The sequence below is a fragment of the Gopherus flavomarginatus genome, chromosome 2, assembly GCF_025201925.1.
Source record: "Gopherus flavomarginatus isolate rGopFla2 chromosome 2, rGopFla2.mat.asm, whole genome shotgun sequence".
In the NCBI taxonomy this organism is placed as follows: Eukaryota; Metazoa; Chordata; order Testudines; family Testudinidae; genus Gopherus; species Gopherus flavomarginatus.
The window spans coordinates 262,246,603-262,265,007 of record NC_066618.1 but is presented as its reverse complement, the minus strand read 5'-3'; the positions used below and the strand labels follow the sequence as shown (position 1 = coordinate 262,265,007).

At 44.7% G+C, this 18,405-nt stretch overlaps 1 protein-coding gene across 6 annotated transcripts in view; it reads left to right on the top strand.

Moving 5' to 3' along the window:
- SNX31 (sorting nexin 31) overlaps positions 1–18,405 on the top strand; it is a 69,793-nt gene that overhangs the window by 15,378 nt on the left and 36,010 nt on the right. For all 6 annotated transcript variants that reach the window (XR_007772630.1, XM_050941020.1, XM_050941022.1 and 3 more), the window contains exons 3-4: positions 2,250–2,364; positions 3,356–3,420. Coding sequence is in view for 5 of the 6 variants with exons in the window: in XM_050941020.1 (XP_050796977.1) it covers positions 2,250–2,364; positions 3,356–3,420 (180 nt within the window). In the remaining variant the exon portion in view is untranslated. The remainder of the gene's footprint in view (positions 1–2,249; positions 2,365–3,355; positions 3,421–18,405) is intronic.

Here is an 18,405-nt window from a genome sequence, read left to right as displayed (position 1 = left end):
AATTAAATAGCTTTGACTAGAGTTGACTGAAGCTTTTCAAACAAAGCTTTTCTGGTTTAAAAAAAAAAAAAAAAAAAAAAAGTCCCTTTGAAAACAAAAGGTTTTTTTTGCCCTAAAAATAAATTAAAAGTTAGTTTTATGGCATTTTTTTCAAAATCCTTGTAAATATTGAGAGTCACTTTAAAACAGTGGTCCCCAACCTTTTTGTCTGGCGGGCGCCAGACGAAGGACCATGGCGATGGTGGAGCATCCGCCGAAATGCTGCCGAATTTCTGCGTTGGGGACCCCTGCTTTAAAAAATGGTAATAACTTTGAAACTTTTTACAATTTTTAAAATTTACAACAAGCTCTAGCTTTTAATCAGTCACTTGGGTTAGGATGGAAGTTTAACACCTTTGTAAATACTTTAAGCTCCTTGCAGCACGTGCCATTGGTGACAATGGGATTGCGCCGCCCATTAAAAATTATTTTAAGCAGAATGTTCACCTTTCATGCTCTTTTCATGTTAGTCAGGTATGGTCTTGAGTCGTGGAGGTGGGAAAACCAACACATAGTATCAATGTGCACCTTTAGTATATGGTAATGTTAAAAAAAAAAAAGTTTAAATTATTATTTACTTACTACAACAGACTCTTATTATCAAGGAGGGTCTATGAGGTGCCCATGCTTCCAGCTGGCTTTTCATTTTTGCCAGCTTGTTGCCTGGTAGCCCCTTAAGGGTTTACAAAAGCTGGGTCTAAGTGTGTATTTTGTTTGTTTTTTTAACTGACCACATGAGTTCCTGAAAGCAGGAGCACTTCCAGTTTGGGGGATCACATGATCAAGTGGCATGAGTAGGAGAGAATGGACGTCTTAATTTCAGGTTTCTTTAACTTCAATATTGCCAACCCTATTGGCTCAAAATTCCTGGGTCAGCCCCCCTCCCCCAATCAATAAATTGACTAGCTGAAAAATGATGTTTTTAAAAATGATGAATCTTTCTTCTGGGTTTCTGAGGCCTTAGGGTGCACTTGGTTCATGATTTCAAGCTTTCCTCCACAAACAAGAGAATTAGAAACTTTTTTATTTTTAAGTGAAAGCTGAGCACTTCACATTCATGTGACTCTAGGAGCTGGGGCTTCAGGAAAAAATGCCAAATATCACAGGATTTTGGATAATATCACAAGAATTGGCAACATTGTAAATTGTAACTTTAAAAACAGTTGCTCCTTCTTTAGTTTGAGATCCCTCCCTCCTGTGTACTGGAAGATTCCCATTGGATTGTCCAAATACCAAGTTGGAAAATCTCCATTTAATTCAACTGAACTAAGAGGATCATATTTCCTGTGTCTTCCATCACTTTCTGGTGGAATCTAAACTGCAAGAAAACTGGTATTGTGTTGGGTGACAAACAAAGAAATGGAGTCCTGAAGTGACTCTGCCTGATCATGTATTTTTAAAAACAAAAGCCAAGCCAATCGAGTGTTCTATGCTGTTGTCAGAAGAAAGTTCAATTTTCTGCTGTGCTTGGTTGCAACTGAGTTGAAAGTGCTCAGGAAGCAACATGCTCTCTGTAAAACTTACTGTCCACATTCAACCACAGCTGACTGTAAAGCATGGTAACAGTCAACTGGAAGTGTAAAGTGTCTCCAAATATTTCTCAACGCTATACAGAGTCTTTAATATGTTAAAGAAATACAGTGATGCAAGGGAGACCTGTGGCAAGGATTATGGCATGTCGAGGATTCCTTTCTTTGCATTTGTGAATGAAAATCAAGGATGGAAGTCAGTGGTTCCCAAAAGAGAGGGTTTATGTGATCATACAGTATTACCAATAAATCCTGGTATAGATAGTTTGGAAAGCAAATACTGAGTGTTGACAAAGACAGCATAGCATTTGTCTATATAGAATGTGTAAGACTTAATGAAGAAGACATGCTGCGATCCTTCTGACTTGGAAATAAAAACTGCTTCCAAGCTGCTACTCAGATTGAATAAAGCTAAAAACAAAACAAAATGCAGCATGCTTTGCATTGGTGACAGAGTCCCCTCTGAGTGGCTCTGAAGAAAGTTTCATTATTGACTACATTGTTTGGCACTGAAGGGGTTGTATGTCTTGAATACATTTAGAAGTTGAGAGAGCTGTCAGCTGCCTTGGGGCTAAAGTGAATGGACATCTCCAACCCGGGGAATGTGGTAATACGGTGATGTCCACAGAAGCCCATAGCGGATCTTCACTAACCTTAAGCATTATTTGACTGCCATTGTAGCTAAGACGGATCTTTGGGAGTACCGTGCCTGCTTTCCCTCCAAAGTTCTATCTTGCAATGACCAAGTCCATGGCTGAGGAGAGGAGGTCTCAGCTTGAGCAATATCTACAAAGTGGTACGGAGTCTCTGCTTCCACTAGATGGTTGGGTTTTCATCTCATGTGGATTGAACAGTTGAAATATGTTTATGGATTCTGCAAGTCATGATTTGTAGGCTCTGCAGGGAGCATACCCTGAAATGTTGGGATTAAACTACATAGGGGGCCTGATCCTGCAGTCCTAGCATGCCAAATACTTCCACTGACTTCAGAGTCAAAAACTGAGCCTTTGGGCAGGTCCCTTTCAGATATCATACCCCTCCTCTTGCCTTTAAATTGGCCTCCATTTTTTCTAGAAGTAAGTAAATTTGTTTTTCTCAGATTTCCAAGCAGAGAGTTGAGAATTGTTACAAGACACGTGAAGTTTGTAGGAAAACTATATATCTGAAGTGCAGGTATAATGTGTCGTGCATGAATTTCACGTAAGCCAATAAATTAAATGTAACCCTTTCAACTACAAGAAATAGGAAGCTCTGAGACACTTTTTGGCCTCTGATGTAATATATGCTTTGGCCAAGACTTTTAAAAAAAAATAAGGTTAATCTTTTAAATAACCTCACTTCCAAAACTGTTGAGCACCCAGCAGCTTCTGATGATGATAGTGGGAGCTGCTGGGTGCTCAGCACTTCATAAAATAAGCTCCTAAATAAATGACCACAACTCTAGGCCCATATATTAAATATTGAGATGAAATCCTTGCACTGTTGAAGTCCATGGTAAAACTTCCATTTACTTCAGTAGAGCCAGGTTTCACCACTGGGATGTGTACCTAATGCAGTACCTGCCTTTGGCTGAGCAGGACTTGGGAGTGATCTGAGCACCATCCAATAAAAAGCAAACTTTGCTTAAATCAAAAGATGGTTAAAGCACTCGTTGACAGCTCTACCAGAAGTCTTTTGATACTTAAATGTTAACTTAGAGGGGCATTGCAGGTAATCTTACTTACAGATGCAGACCCTTTTCTCCCATCCCTTCAATTAACTTTGATTTCTATACCTTTGTTTTTCAGTAACTGTAGATCCAAGTATTACAAACAGTGATGTCTTCATCAGTTTTTTTAGAAAATTACAGCAGGTAAGTTTTGAATTTTTCAGCAACACAATTAGCTGCTTGGGATGATTGAACTTGTGCTTCAGCTCCTCTGCACAAAGGCTGTGTGCTTCCTTGTATTCATATGCGCAAAATATTGACCTCCTTTGTAAAGCACTTTGAGATCTACTGATAAAAAGTGCTATGTAAGAGCTAGTTGTTATCTTATCCACATACTAAATTGTTCCTCTCGGTACAACCTCACCATTAAAAGAATTGTTTGCTTTATTTATGTCCTGGTGTGGTATCTGATGAATCTTTTGCCCCTAAATAATGCCCAGAAAAGTCTTTTGTTGAGAGCTCACTGAAAGGATTATATACATCCTTGAGTTTTGCAAGCATAGATGTTTTTTGGTTGTGTCAGTACTTTGGGGCAATGAGTGTATTGATGACTGCTGTGAATGTCAGCTTCTCTTATCTTGTAACACACCGTGACAGAGTTGGGCATGTATATGGAGTTTTGCAGCCTGAACTGCTTTCAAAATCCATTTTTACTTGCTCCATAGTGGGGCAGGGGGTGAAGGACGGGAATATTAAGTATAATCACAAAAATCCCCACTGCACTGAAAGGGTCCACCATAACATTGCAGTAAATGCACAATCCGGAAACGGTTATGACTCCCAAAGTAACTAACTAACTCTCTTGCTCTCCCCTCCCCCCCATCGTACGGTGTTTGTGGATGTGCAATATGTCAATTTTATGTTTAGTTTGGCTCTTAAATACCACAGTGAGCCTCTCTTTCTGAAGGGACTTTTTGTCTTTTGTTATGGAAAGCACCTACCTGTTGTGTGACCATAATCCTAATAGTTATTAGAAATTCCTGAGAGGAAGTTATGCTTGTAAGAATTTCATAATGTAACAATTAATGTTTAACTTTGTAACTTTACTGCTCTTGGTTAATATTTGCTGTGAATTTTAGGGCTAGCAAGATTACAGGTAATTGCGTAAAAAAGCATTCCACACAAAGCTTAGACAAATTTTTTCACAATAAAAATGTGGCTTATTTACTACCTCTTCTTTTTTTCCAGACCAGGAAAGGTTCTTGAGTCAATGAGCAAAGCAGCACTCTGTATTTGAGAGTTAGGGCACGTCTTCACTAGCAATATTAAAGCGCTGCTGGCTGTGTAGTCGCTGCACAGCGCTGTAAAAAACCCACCTCCATGAGGGGAATAGCTACCAGCGCTGGTACACTGTCTACACTGGCACTTTACAGTACTGAAACTTGCAGTGCTCGGGTATGTTTTCCCCATGCTGTAAAGTGCCAGTATAGACAAGCTCTTAGAGATTTATTTAGGGAAGGATATAGCATGTTAAGCTCTGATCCAAAGCCTTTACAATCAACAGAATGACTCCTGGTGACTCCCATGGGGTCTGGCTCAGATCCATAAAGATGGCTAAAAAGAGTGGATCCTTCACAGGTCCCCTTGTCTTGTCATTTCCCCCCCTCAACTATTAATTTCTGATAGTAAGCCTTTTCTATCAGAGCTCTAATGGAAAAAACTTTGCCACTATGTTGTCTTAACTGGGAGAGTGGGGCACTGGTTTTGGAATGACATATTCCTACACGTGTATTGCAAGTGTTGAAACTGGCTGTCTGCATAGGGGATGTGAATTTCTTTGTTTTGGGGAACATCTGATGGGGGGAATGTTTCAAACTATGATTGTACAGTCAAATGCATTTATTAAAGTAGAGAGATACTGAACACCACATTAGTCAATTGCTTCCTGCATTTCATGGTAGGTTGAAATAAATCTTAAGTTTTAATACAAAGTCAATGTATCCTCGCAACACAAAATCGAGAGAACTTTCTGTTCCACTTTGGAATGGCTTGTTTCTTGTGCTGTTTTTTTTAAGTTTTCTGCCTGGCAAAGATACTAGTTCCGCAACATTTTTGTTTACAACTTCATCTTATAATTATTAGACTTACACAAAGTGATTTCTTCTTAATACACATAGCAATAGTGCTGGGTATGTTCTTCCATTATGGGGAAGAGCTGGATCCTGGGACAAACCTGAAAGCTGTGTGAATGACACAAGTTCATTCTCTGTCATCATCTGTGCTTAAGTGCCTTTAATTGGTGTAAATAAAAGCTTAACAGACATTCATTTAGATATTAAAGAATCTTGCTGAACAACATGGCTTTGGTTGAGATGCTCCAAATATTTAATAGCACAATCAATGTCTTGTAAAAATGTTCTATGGTAAAGAAATTCTGCGATAGTTTTGAAAGAGATGAATAAACTTGATCTTTCATATGTCCCTGCAGAGTCCTCATTTCCATTGCTATATCTTTAAGACTTGCAGGCATCACTTATTGTGTCTTGCATGACACTAAGGGCTAGTCTACACTGGCAACGTTAAAGCGCTGCTGTGGCTGCGCTTTAACGTGGCTTGTGTGGTCATGGTGCAGCACTGGGAGAGAGAGCTCTTCCAACACTGGAAAAAAATCCCCTCCATGAGGGGTGTAGTAAATGAATGAAAAGTCAATTAGCTGTCCTGCTGAGTTGGGGGTGCCACCAGTACATCTTTGTAACAGGAAATATATTTACACACTTACGCAAGGGCCCTTCCCTTGCATCAGGCTTGCCCGTTTTCAACTGCTGAACTGCAGTGGAGTCTCAAACAGGTCCTGGTTCATGGCATAGCTGGACCCTCCAGTTGCATTTTCCTCCTTTATCGTCCATGCTAAGGGTCTGTGTATTGGGTTTCTTGGACATATCCATGGAGGTCTGCAGAGTGGTGATGGGGTCTTTACCAAGAGCTGCATTCCATAGTTGGCAAAGAGTGCAGGTCTGTGGCTTGGTATCAGATCGACTCTTGGCCTCCCTGGCCTTCTGATATGCCTGCTGCAGTTCCTTTGCTTTCACACAGCACTGCTGCTGATCCCTGTCATACCCCCTCTCCTGCATTTCCCATGCAATCTGCTTGTAGATGTCCATGTTTCTATGAATGGTCCATAGCTGTGCCTGCACACCCACTTCTCCCCACAGTCCCAACAGATCCAATACTCCCTGTCTACTCCAGTCCAGAGTGCATCTGAAGCATGTAGCCAGCATGGTTGGCTGGGCTAATGTACACAACCGTGGAGAGCTGCTACTATGCTTGCTCAGTTCGACTATCAGGAAAAGCATTTTAAAAATTCCCAGAGCTTTAGAGGGGCAGGAGGTAGGGGGACTTCTCGTCTCTGTGACCCATGGGCAGTGGAGTTAACAGTTATGACCAGAGCAGTCAGTGTCAGGCATTGTGGGACAGCTGCTGGAGGACTGTTAGGGTCAACATAGGTCATCAGTGTCTATGTATTGAGGTCAATGCCGCTCAGGGAGGTGGTGTCACTAAAGGGGTACTTGCATCAGTGGATGACAAATTTAAATGTAGACACGTGCACAACTAGGTTGATGTCAGCCATCTTGTGTTGACCTAAATTTGTAGTGTAAATAAAGCCACCTTTTTGCTTCTAATGTATCCGTAAAATGTTTTCTTGTGGCCTTTTTGCTTAATCTCATTTTGTGTTTTGGTCTTTTCAGTTGTGTCCCTATGTGTTTGTGATGGTGGGTTGTGTTTTTTGTTTTGTTTTTAATTTGTCCTTTGTAATTTGACCTCGCTTCCACTTTTTGTAGCACTCTTGAGTTTCAGGTTACTGAAGATCTCCTGGTTAAGCCAGGGTGATTTCTTACCATACTTCCAATCTTTCCTGTGCAATGAGATTGTTTGTGCTTATGCCCTTAGTAATCTCTTTTTTTTTCCCTTTAAAAAAACCCAAAAACCTCTCCTGAACTGTTTTTCTCCTTAAACTTGTTTCCCATAGGATCTAACCTGCCAGTTCTTTGAATTGCTAAAGTCTGCCTTTCGAATTCCATTTTCTTTAATCTGCTGTTTCTGCGCCTACCATTCCTTAAAATCCATAACTGTCATATCCCATGATCATTTTTACCCAGGCTGCCTTCTTCCTTCAGAATGTCAACTAGTTCCTCCATGTTTGTCAGCATCAAATCTAGAACAACCATTCTCCTAGTCACTTTCTCCACCCTATGTAAGAAAAAGTTGTCTGCAGTGCATTCCAAACACTTGTTGAATAATCTGTGCCAGCTGTATTTTCCCAGCTGATGTCTGGGTAGCTGAAGTTCCATATCACCACAAAGTCCTGTTCTTTGGATGATTTTGTTAGTTGTTTTAAAAAAAAGCCTCATCCACCTCTTCTTCGTGGTTAGGTAATCTGTGTTAGACTCCTACCACGAAATCACCCCTTTTATCCTGACCCTGAGTCTTTCAACAGGTCTTCCTCCTATGTGTGGACACTTACTTCGGTTTAAACCAGGCTTAGGCTTAAATAAGGTTTGTCCTTTGTGTAAAAACGCTGTGCTTTCCTAAACCAAAGCGAATTGAGATCCGTATTTATTGCTTTCTACTTCATTATTTTTATCAATGATCTAAACAATGATAGAAAAATCTGATTGCAAAGTTGGTGTAAATGTAAAAATTAAATAATGAGGACGACAGGTTACGGTTACAGAGTGATCTGAATCACCTAGTTAAATGGTCACAATCCAATAAAAAGATTTTTAATACAACCAAATGCAGGGCAATACATCTGGAGACAATGAATGCATGATATGCCTACAGAATGGTCTCTGTCTTGAAAAGCAATGACTCAGAGAAGGACTTAGGGGTTATGGTGGGTAATTGCCTCAACATGACTGCTCAGTGATGCAGTGGCAAAATGAGCTAATGTGATCCATGGATGTATAAAAAGGGGGAATATCAGGTAGAAGGATTGAAGTGATCATGCCTCTGTACACAGCATTGTAAGACCACTATTAGAATGCTATGTCCAGTTCTGGTGTCCACTCTTCAATATGGATGTGGAAATACTGAAGAGAGTTTGAAGGAGGTCCACAAACATGATCTAGGGGCTGGAAAACAAGCCTTACAATGTGAGGCATAAGCACCATAACGTAGTCATTGGGTTGAGACTAGATATCTTTCTAAAAGTTATGCTTTAATCCAGTTTCTGGAAGAAATTTTATGGCCCATGACGGGAGGGGGAGTGTTTGGGATGGTCATGATGGTCCTTTCCAGCCTTGGAATCTCCTTGGTTCATCCCCTTCCTTTCCTTCATGAACATGGGGAGGACAGGATTGCAGGCATTACCCTCAGCATGCTCATAACACTTGCAACTCTGCATTCAGACAGTGACTATAAACAAATCTCATGCTTCAGAGTTTGTGGGTCATCTCCAGGGTCAGGAAGGATTCTCCCCCACCCCCACACTCTCCCCGGATGCACAATTGGCCTGATGTATTCTGGGTTTTGTTTTGCCTTCTTCTGAAACATCAGAGACTGATCACAGCTGGAGATGAGACGCTGGACAAGATGGACCAGTGGTCCTAAGTGATACAGAGAATCTTCTTTCTTAGATACTTGGCTGGTATGTCTTGCTCCCAGTGCTTGGGATTAAACTGATGATTAGATTTGGAGTTAAGAAGGAATTTCCCCCCAGCTTAGATTGTCAGGGATCTTGGGGCAAGGATTGCCTTCCTTTTCAGTGTGGATTGCCTGCTAGGACCTGCTGGGCATATTTCACCTAATCACTTCCTTGCCATAGCTGAGGCCCAGGTGGCACCTTCGTCTCTCTTCTCTGCCTGTGGCAGACACAACAGTTGAGTCTCCTGAGGACTGAAATGCTCAACTTTAACTAAAGTCATTGAGCATAATATAGGAGTATTTGGGTGAAATTTAACACCTTGTGATATACAGGAGGTCAGAATAGACAATCTAAGGCCTGGTCTACACTAGTCTGTTATTTTGGAATTAGCTGAGTTAATTTTGAAAAAAATGATTCCGTCCACACAAACCAGTTTTTTTGATTTAAAGGGCTCTTTAATGCAATTTTTGTCGTCCACCTCAGCAAGTGGAGTAGCACTTAAATTGAGATCGCAATCCCAGGTTAAAGGTATTGTGGACGCAATTCGACGTTATTGGTGTCATAAACAGATAGCTAAGGGTTAATGTCTCTTTCACCTGAAAAAAAAGTAACCTGAAGCACCTGACCAAAGGACCAATCAGGAAACCAGACTTTTTCAGGTCTGGGTGGAGGGAAGTGTGTGTCTGAGTTCTTTGTCTTGAATCTGTCCCTCTCGGCTATGGAAAGGATTTTTCTATTTCCTGCTTTCTAATCTTCTGTTTCCAAGTTGTGAGTACAAAGATAGGTTTGTTTTTTTGTATTTACATGTATGTAGTTTCTGGAGTGTTTTGAATTGTATTCTTTTTGAATAAGGCTGTTTATTCATATTTCTTTTAAGCAATTGACTCTGTATTTGTCACCTTAATACAGAGAGACCATTTTTATGTATTTTTTTTTCTTTTTACATAAAGCTTTCTCTTTAAGACCTGTTGGAGTTTTTCTTTAGTGGGGAACTCCAGGGAATTGAGTCTGTGCTCACCAGGGAATTGGTGGGAGGAAGAAGTCAGGGGGAAATCTGTGTGTGTTAGATTTACTAGCCTGACTTTGCATACCCTCTGGGTGAAGAGGGAAGTAATTCTGTTTTCCAGGACTGGGAACGGGGAGGGTGGAATCCCTCTGTTTAGATTCACGGAGCTTGCTTCTGTGCATCTCTCCAGGAACACCTGGAGGGGGGAAGGGAAAAAGGATTATTTCCCTTTGTTGTGAGACTCAAGGTATTTGGGTCTTGGGGTCCCCAGGGAAGGTTTGGGGGGACCAGAGTGCCCCAAAACACTCTAATTTTTTGGGTGGTGGCAGCTTTACCAGGTCCAAGCTGGTAACTAAGCTTGAAGGTTTTCATGCTAACCCCCATATTTTGGACGCTAAGGTCCAAATCTGGGACTAGGTTATGATAATTGGCCTCTGGGAGCTATCCCAGTATGCTCCCTTGTGACTGCTCTGGACGACACTCTCAACTCCGATGCACTAGCCAGGTGGGCAGGAAAAGCCCCGGGAACTTTTGAATTTCATTTCCTGTTTGGTCACCATCAGCACAGGTGACCATGCAGAGTCCACCATCACAGGAGATCATGCAGTCCTGGATTTGCAGACAAGCTCCAGCATGGTCCGAATGGGAGGTACTGGATCTCATTGCATGTTGGGGAGACGAGTCTGTTATGGCAGAACTACGTTCCCAAAAAAGGAATGCTAAAGTCTCCAGGGCCATGACAGAAAGAGGCTACTCCAGAGACACAGAGCAGTGTCGTACAAAAATCAAGGAGCTCAGGCAAGTGTACCAAAAAGCCAGGGAGGCAAATGGGCGCTCTGGGTCACAGCCACATACATTCCACTTCTATCATGAGCTGCATGCAATTATGGGGGGTGATGCCACCACTACCTCACCACTTTCTGTGGACACCTGCAAGGGGGCAGTTGCACGGAGCAAGGAGGAAGAGTCATTGGAGGATGAAGAAGAGGAAGAGGACAGTGCACAGGCGGCAAGTGGGGAATCCATTTCCTCCCCCTAGCCAGGAACAATTCTTAATGCTGGAGCCAATAACCTCCCCCCCACTCCCAGGGCGGGCTCCCGGACCATGACCCTGGAGAAGGTACTTCTGGTGAAGGAGAGCCTAATCAGAGCCACGCGGCAGGGGGCAGGGAAACCCAGCCGCGCTGGGCTGTTCACGTTTAGTTTAAAGGGCTCATCCCTGCTCAGAGCCTCATCAGAGCCGTGCGGGGCGGGGGTGCAGAAGGGGGTTTGTTGTGTGAAGCGATCATCCCAGAGAGCCCACAGGCCCTCCTTTTATATGGCAAACCCACCAGGCCATTGCTTGCTATGGAAAAGGGGGCCTAGCAGTTTGAAAGCATTGAAATGAATGTAGAAGAAGCAGAACCCCGCATGCCCCTAGGCTGCCTGCAAGCTGAATTCTGTTGCCCGGCCATGTGTGATGGCTTACTCACACCAAAGTGTCCCCTTTGTTCTCTGAAATGTATCTTTTAAAATACTACCCTCCCTTTTTCTCCTCCCGCAGGTGCAAATATTCCATCCCAGAGGCTGGTCCAGATTAGAAGGCAGAAAAAACGAACTCAGGACGACATGATTGCTGAGCTCATTCAGTCCTCCTGCACTGATAGGGCCCAGCTGAATGCGTGGAGGCAAACAATTGCAGAGTCCCGTAAAGCATTACAGGAACCCAAAGAGCGGAGGGAGGCGCACAATGAGAGCAGGCAGGACGCTATGGTCAAGCTCATGGGGGAGCAAACTGACCAGCTCCTCTGTATGGTGGATCTAATGCGGGAAAGGAAGCAAGATCAGACTGCTGCTGCAGCATCTGTATAACCACCCTCCCTCCTCCCCAAGTTCCATCACCTCATCACCCAGACGCCCAAGAACATGATGGGGGAGGCTACGGGGACCCACACACTCAACCCCAGAGGATCGCTCAAGCAGCAGAAAGCTGGCATATGCAGACTTTTGATTTGGTTTCTGGACTTGTCCTTCCCTCCACCCCCCCCCCCCCCCCGAGTCTACCTTTGGATTTCTCTCAGTGTGTTGTGCAACAAATAATAAATAACAGTTTTAAAACAATTTTGACTTTATTTCCTTTCACATATATATAGGGGGCAGGTAACTTCAAGAGAAACAAACACAACTGTCACACCGTACCCTGGCCAGTCATGAAACTGGCTTTCAAAGCTTCTCTGATGTGCAGCGCACACTGCTGCACTCTTCTAATAGCCCTGTTGTCTGGCTGTGCAAAATTGGCCACCAAGTGAGTTGCCTCAACCTCCCACCCCACCATAAATGTCTCCCCCTTACTCTCACAGAGATTGTGGAGCACGCAACCAGCAGCAATTACAATTGGAATATTGGTTGCTCTGAGATCTAACCAAGTCAGTAAACTGCACCAGCGCGCTTTCAAGGGTCCAAAAGCACATTCTACCACCATTCTGCACTTGCTTAGCCTGTAGTTGAACTGCTTCTTAATACTGTCCAGGGTGCCTGTGTACGGCTTCATGAGCCATGGCATTCAGGGGAGGCTGGGTCCCCGAGGATAACTATAGGCATTTCAATATCCCCCACAGTAATTTTCTGGTCTGGGAAGTAAGTCCTTTCCTGAAGCTGTTCAGACAGACCAGAGTTCCTGAAGATGCAAGCGTCCTGCACCTTTCCCGGTCATCCCATGCTGATGTCGGTGAAACATCCCTTGTGATCCACCAGTGCTTACACACCATGGAGAAGTACCCCTTGTGGTTTATGTACTGGCCGCCCTGGTATGCCGGGGCCAAGATAGGGATATGCGTTCCATCTATCACCCCGCCACAGTTAGGGAACTCCAGTGCATTAAAGCCATCCACAATGGTCTGCACGTTTCCCAAAGTCACTACCTTTGATAGCAGCTGGTCAATGATTGCGTTGGCTACTTGCAGCCCAGCAGCCCCTACAGTAGATTTGCCCATTCCCGACTGACCAGTAGCTGTTGGGCATTGCAAGCTTCCACAGTGCTATGGCCACTCGCTTCTCAACTGTGAGGGGTGCTCTCATTTTGGTGTCTTTGCTCTTCAGGGCAGGGGACAGCAAATCACAAAGTTCCATGAAAGTGGCCCTACGCATACGAAAGTTTTGCAGCCACTGGGAATCATCCCAGACTCACAACACTATGCGGTCCCACCAGTCTGTGCTTGTTTCCCAGGCCCAGAATCGGTGTTCTATGGCGTGAACCTGGCCCAATGCCACCATGATCTCCCAATTGCCACATGCCATGCTTCTAGGAACATCTGTGTCCATGTCCTCATCAGTATAGTAATCGCACTGTAGTCGTTTCCTTGCCCGGTTTTGCAGGTACTGCGCATACTGCTGGATAATGCGTGAGGTATTTATAGTGGTCAAAACTGCAGCGGAGATCTGAGTGGGCTCCATGATTGCCGCGCTATGGTGCCTGCACGGGTAATCCTGAAAAAAGGGCGCGAAAGGCAGGAGGCATGTTCGGTTCAAGATGGCTGATAAAAGGCGGTAAATGGTTGTCTTCTGTAGCTTTCATGGAGTCGGGAAGCTCGCTAGAGCTGCAAGAGCAGGAGAGCAGAGTTTGCGGCAGAAGCTGTGCGGCTTAGGTCACGATGGCCAAAAAACAGTGGGGAATTGTTGCTGTCTGTAGCTTCCATGGGAGCCCAGGACAGATAAACATGGAAAAACTAGCTAGCGATGCAAGAGCAGGAAAACACAGTTTGTGGCAGAAGCTGTGCTGCCCAGTTCATGGTAGCTGAAAAAAGGCGGGAAATGGCTCAATAAAAGAGTAGATAGACATGAGGACATGCGAGGTGGATTCATAGTACCAGGAGGCAGGCGGTGTACGGCACTGCACCATCTGCTGGCAGTATGGCATCTGCCATAGCTTTCACGGAGGGATGAGTGAGTGATGGCACACACCCAGAAACACCCGCGAGAATGCGTTTGCCCCATCATGCACTGAGAGCTTAACCTACAATTACAATGGGTGTCGGGAACTGTGGGATAGCTTCCCACAGTGCACTGCTCTGACATTTGATGCTTGTCTCAGTACTGTGGATGCACTCCGCTGAATTCACGTGCTTTAGTGGGGACACACAACACTGATTTTATAAAATTGTTTCCGAAAATTCGAGTAAAATAAGTTCAAATTAAGTTCGTACTGTAGACGTACCCTAACAGTCCCTTCCAGCCTAAAGATATATGAAACGTTGATCTGACCTGCTGTACTATTCTCATAATTTCCACCCTGCACTAAATTTTGATATTTCAGAATTTGTTTTGATCCTAAATCAGGATGAAAAGTTAAAATATTCAAATGCAAACATTGTGAAAAATTGCGATCTGGAGATGTCAAAACATTTAGTTTTGGCTTGGTTTGACTTTAATCTGTGTCCCCCTAAGCTGCTGCAGTGCCTCATGGATGCCCCGTCCCTCTGTTCTGCTATATGGGCTCGACTCCCTGTTTGGGACTCCAATAATGCACTACAGCAGCTCAGTCAGAGGGGAGGCTGCTATATGCACTATGGGTGGTTCAGCTAGGGAGACTGGCCTATAGAGGGGAATGGGTGTGTGAGGTGCCAGACCTACAGTTCCAATGAGGCACTGCATCAGCTCAGGTGAGACCTATTAATATTGACACTAACCAAAATGTAATATTTCATTTTTAACTTAACAGTGGAAAATCCAAAAAAAAATTCAGTAAATTCAAAACTTTTCCAGGGAAAACTGATTGTGCAGAAACTGCTTTTGTTCCATCAAAAACCTATTTTGATGGAGAATTCTTGGCCAGCCCTACTCAATAGCTTAGTTATTGTTCTGGATTCTTGTGTTAATAACTTGTTGGACTGTATAGTGAAGAGGGGGCAGCAAATGTTGTTTGCAGTTAGAAAGATGTTACTATTGGTGGTAGTAGTAGCAACTCTAAGGCCTGGTCTACACTACGCGTTTAAACCGAATTTAGCAGCGTTAAACCAATTTAACCGTGCACCCGTCCACACAACGAGGCCCTTAATATCGATATAAAGGGCTCTTTAAACCGGTTTCTGTACTCCTCCCCGACGAGAGGAGTAGCGCTGAAATCGGTATTGCCATGTCGGATTAGGGTTAGTGTGGCCGCAAATCGACGGTATTGGCCTCCGGGTGGTATCCCACAATGCACCATTGTGACCGCTCTGGAAAGCAATCTGAACTTGGATGCAGTGGTTAGGTAGACAGGAAAAGCCCCACTAACTTTTGAATTTAATTTCCTGTTTGGCCAGCGTGGAGCGCTCACCAGCACAGGTGACCACGCAGAGCTCATCAGCACAGGTAACAATGCAGTCTCCTGAGAATAGAAAAAGAGCTCCAGCATGGACCGCATGGGAGGTACTAGATCTGATCGCTGTATGGGGAGAGGATTCCATGCTAACAGAACTCCGTTCCAAAAGACGAAATGAAAAAACATTAGAAAAAATTTCCAAGGCCATGATGGAGAGAGGCCACACCAGGGACTCAGTGCAGTGCAGAGTGAAAGTTAAGGAGCTCAGACAAGCCTACCAGAAAACCAAAGAAGCAAATGGAAGTTCCGGGGCAGGGCCGAAAACATGCTGCTTCTACGCTGAGCTGCATGCAATTCTAGGGGGGTCTGCCACCAGTTCCCCACCCCTGTCCGTGGATTCTGAGGTGGGGGTGGTAATCTCAGCCATGCCTGAGGATTCTGCGGACAGGGAAGATGAGGAGGAGGAAGAGGAGGATGACCTTGCAGAGAGCACACAGCACTCCGTTCTTCCCAACAGCCAGGAGCTTTTTCTCACCCAGACGAATTACCCTCCCTGCCCTCCCAAGCCACTAGCCCAGACAATGAAGCCATGGAAGCGACCTCTGGTAAGTGTACTTTTGTAAATATAAAACATGGTTTAAAAGCAAGCATTTTTTAATTATTAATTTGCCCTGAGGACTCGGGATGCATTCGCGGCCAGTACAGTTATTGGAAAAGTCTGTTAACATGTCTGGGGATGGAGCGGAAATCGTCCAGGAACATCTCCGTGAAGCTCTCCTGGAGGTACTCCAAAAGCCTTTGCAGAAGGTTTCTGGGCAGGGCAGCCTTATTCCGTCCTCCATGGTAGGACACTTGACCACACCATGCATGTAGCAAGTAATCAGGTATCATTGCATGACAAAGCCTAGCTGCGTATGGTCCCGGTGATTGCTGGCACTCAAGCAACATCCGTTCTTTATCTCGCTGTGTTATCCTCAGGAGAGTGATATCGTTCATGGTAACCTGGTTGAAATTCAGGAATTTAAGTAAGGGGACAGAGATGGCCATTCCTACTGGGCTGTTTGCCTGTTGCTTAAAAGAAATCCTTCCTTGCAGGAAGCCAAGCAGGGAGAGGTGAGGAGAGGGGAATGGCGCTGAGCTTTTTCGCGTTTGGCTAGCAGGGATCTTTCCTGCTACCAGCCATGCGGTGGGGGGAGGGGTAAAGCAATCATCCCAGAAAATTGGATGGGGCGGTGGTTTCTGCTGCTGCATGTTAACAGGAAAGAAGCAGCACTGCACGGGATTTGCTTGGTATTTGGGAAAGGAGGGCACTGTGTATATGAAGGCTGCAGAAGCAAAAAGACAATGGCTTACCATGGACGTGTGCAAGCTGAATTCTGCTGCCCGGACCTGCGTCTGTGAGATCTCCTACACGAGAGCCGCAGGCACTCAATATTAAGATGCAAAGTGCGACCTTGTAGTGAAATGACGTGCTATGTAAGGTGAATAGTGTTGTTCACCGTGAAAGAGTATAAGCATTGTTCTGTAAAATGTATCTTTTTAAATACTTCTCTCCCTTTTTTCCCCTCCCTCATGCAGCTGCAAATTTTTTAAGCCTCCCTACTCCGTCCCGAAGGCTATCTCAGATAAGGCGGCAGAAAAAAAAGACGCGAGACGAAATGTTCTCAGAAATCATGGAAGTGACCCGCAATGAAAGAGCTCATCTGAATGAGTGGAAGGACGTGGTATCAAATTACAGGAAAGATGCCTGTGAACGTGAGGATAGGAGGGATGAACGTGAGGATAGGAGAGACGCTCGAGATGAGAGGTGGCGGCAAGAAGATCAGAGGTGTAGGCAGGAAGATCAGCGGTGGCGGGATGCAACGCTGGAGCTGCTGCATGATCAAACTGACATCCTCCGACGTCTGGAGCTTCAGGAACAGCAGCAGGGTCACAGAGTGCCGCTGCAGCCCCTGTGTAACCACCCTCACCATATTCCATATCTTCCTCACCCAGACGTATAAGAACTTCATGCACCTGCCCACTCCACCCCCGTGGGCCGCCCAACCAAAAGGCTGTCATTACTTTGAAATTTTTTTAGTGGCCTTTTCCTTCCCTCTTATCCTCCTCCCAAACCACACCCGGGATACCTTGTCAGTTCTCTCCCTCTTTTTATAATGAATTAATAAAGAATACATGATTTTTAGACGACAGTGACTTTATTTCCTTAAGCAAGCTGTAATCAAAGGGGGAGGGTGGGTTGCTTACAGGGGATGAGTCAATCAAGGGGGGCGTTGATCAAGGAGAAACAAACACAGCAGTCACACCGTACCCTGGCCCGTGATGAAACTCGTTTTCACAGCTTCTCTGCGCACTGCTTCCTGGTGTGCTCTTCTAATCGCCCTGGTGTCTTGCTGCGCGTAATCAGCAGCCATGTGATTTGCCTCAGCCTCCCACCCCGCCATAAAGGTCTCCCCCTTACTCTCACAGAGATTGTGGAGCACACAACAAGCAGCAATAACAATGGGGACATTGGTTTGGCTGAGGTCTGAGCGAGTAAGTAATGTGCGCCAGTGCGCCTTTAAATGGCCAAATGCACATTCTACCACCATTCTGCACTTGCTCAGCCTGTAGTTGAACAGCTCCTGACTACTGTCCAGGCTGCCTGTGTATGGCTTCATGAGCCATGGCATCAAGGGGTAGGATGGGTCCCCCAGGATAACTACAGGCATTTCAACATCCCCAACTGTTATTTTCTGGTCTGGGAAGTAATTCCCTTGCTGCAGCCGTTTAAACAGAGTAGTGTTCCTGAAGACACGAGCATCATGAACCCTTCCCGGCCATCCCACGTGGATGTTGGTGAAACGTCCCTTGTGATCCACCAGTGCTTGCAGCACCATGGAAAAGTACCCCTTGCGGTTTATGTACTGGGTGCCCTGGTGCTCCGGTGCCAAGATAGGGATATGAGTTCCATCTATCGCCCCACCACAGTTAGGGAATCCCATTGCAGCAAAGCCATCCACTATGACCTGCACATTTCCCAGAGTCACAACCTTTCGTAGCAGCAGCTTAATGATTGCTTTGGCTGCTTGCATCACAGCAGTCCCCACAGTAGATTTACCCACTCCAAATTGATTCCCGACTGACCGATAGCTGTCTGGCGTTGCAAGCTTCCAGAGGGCTATTGCCACTCGCTTCTCAACTGTGAGGGCTGCTCTCATCTTGGTATTCTGGTGTTTCAGGGAAAAGGAAAGCAAGTCACAAAGTTCCATGAAAGTGCTC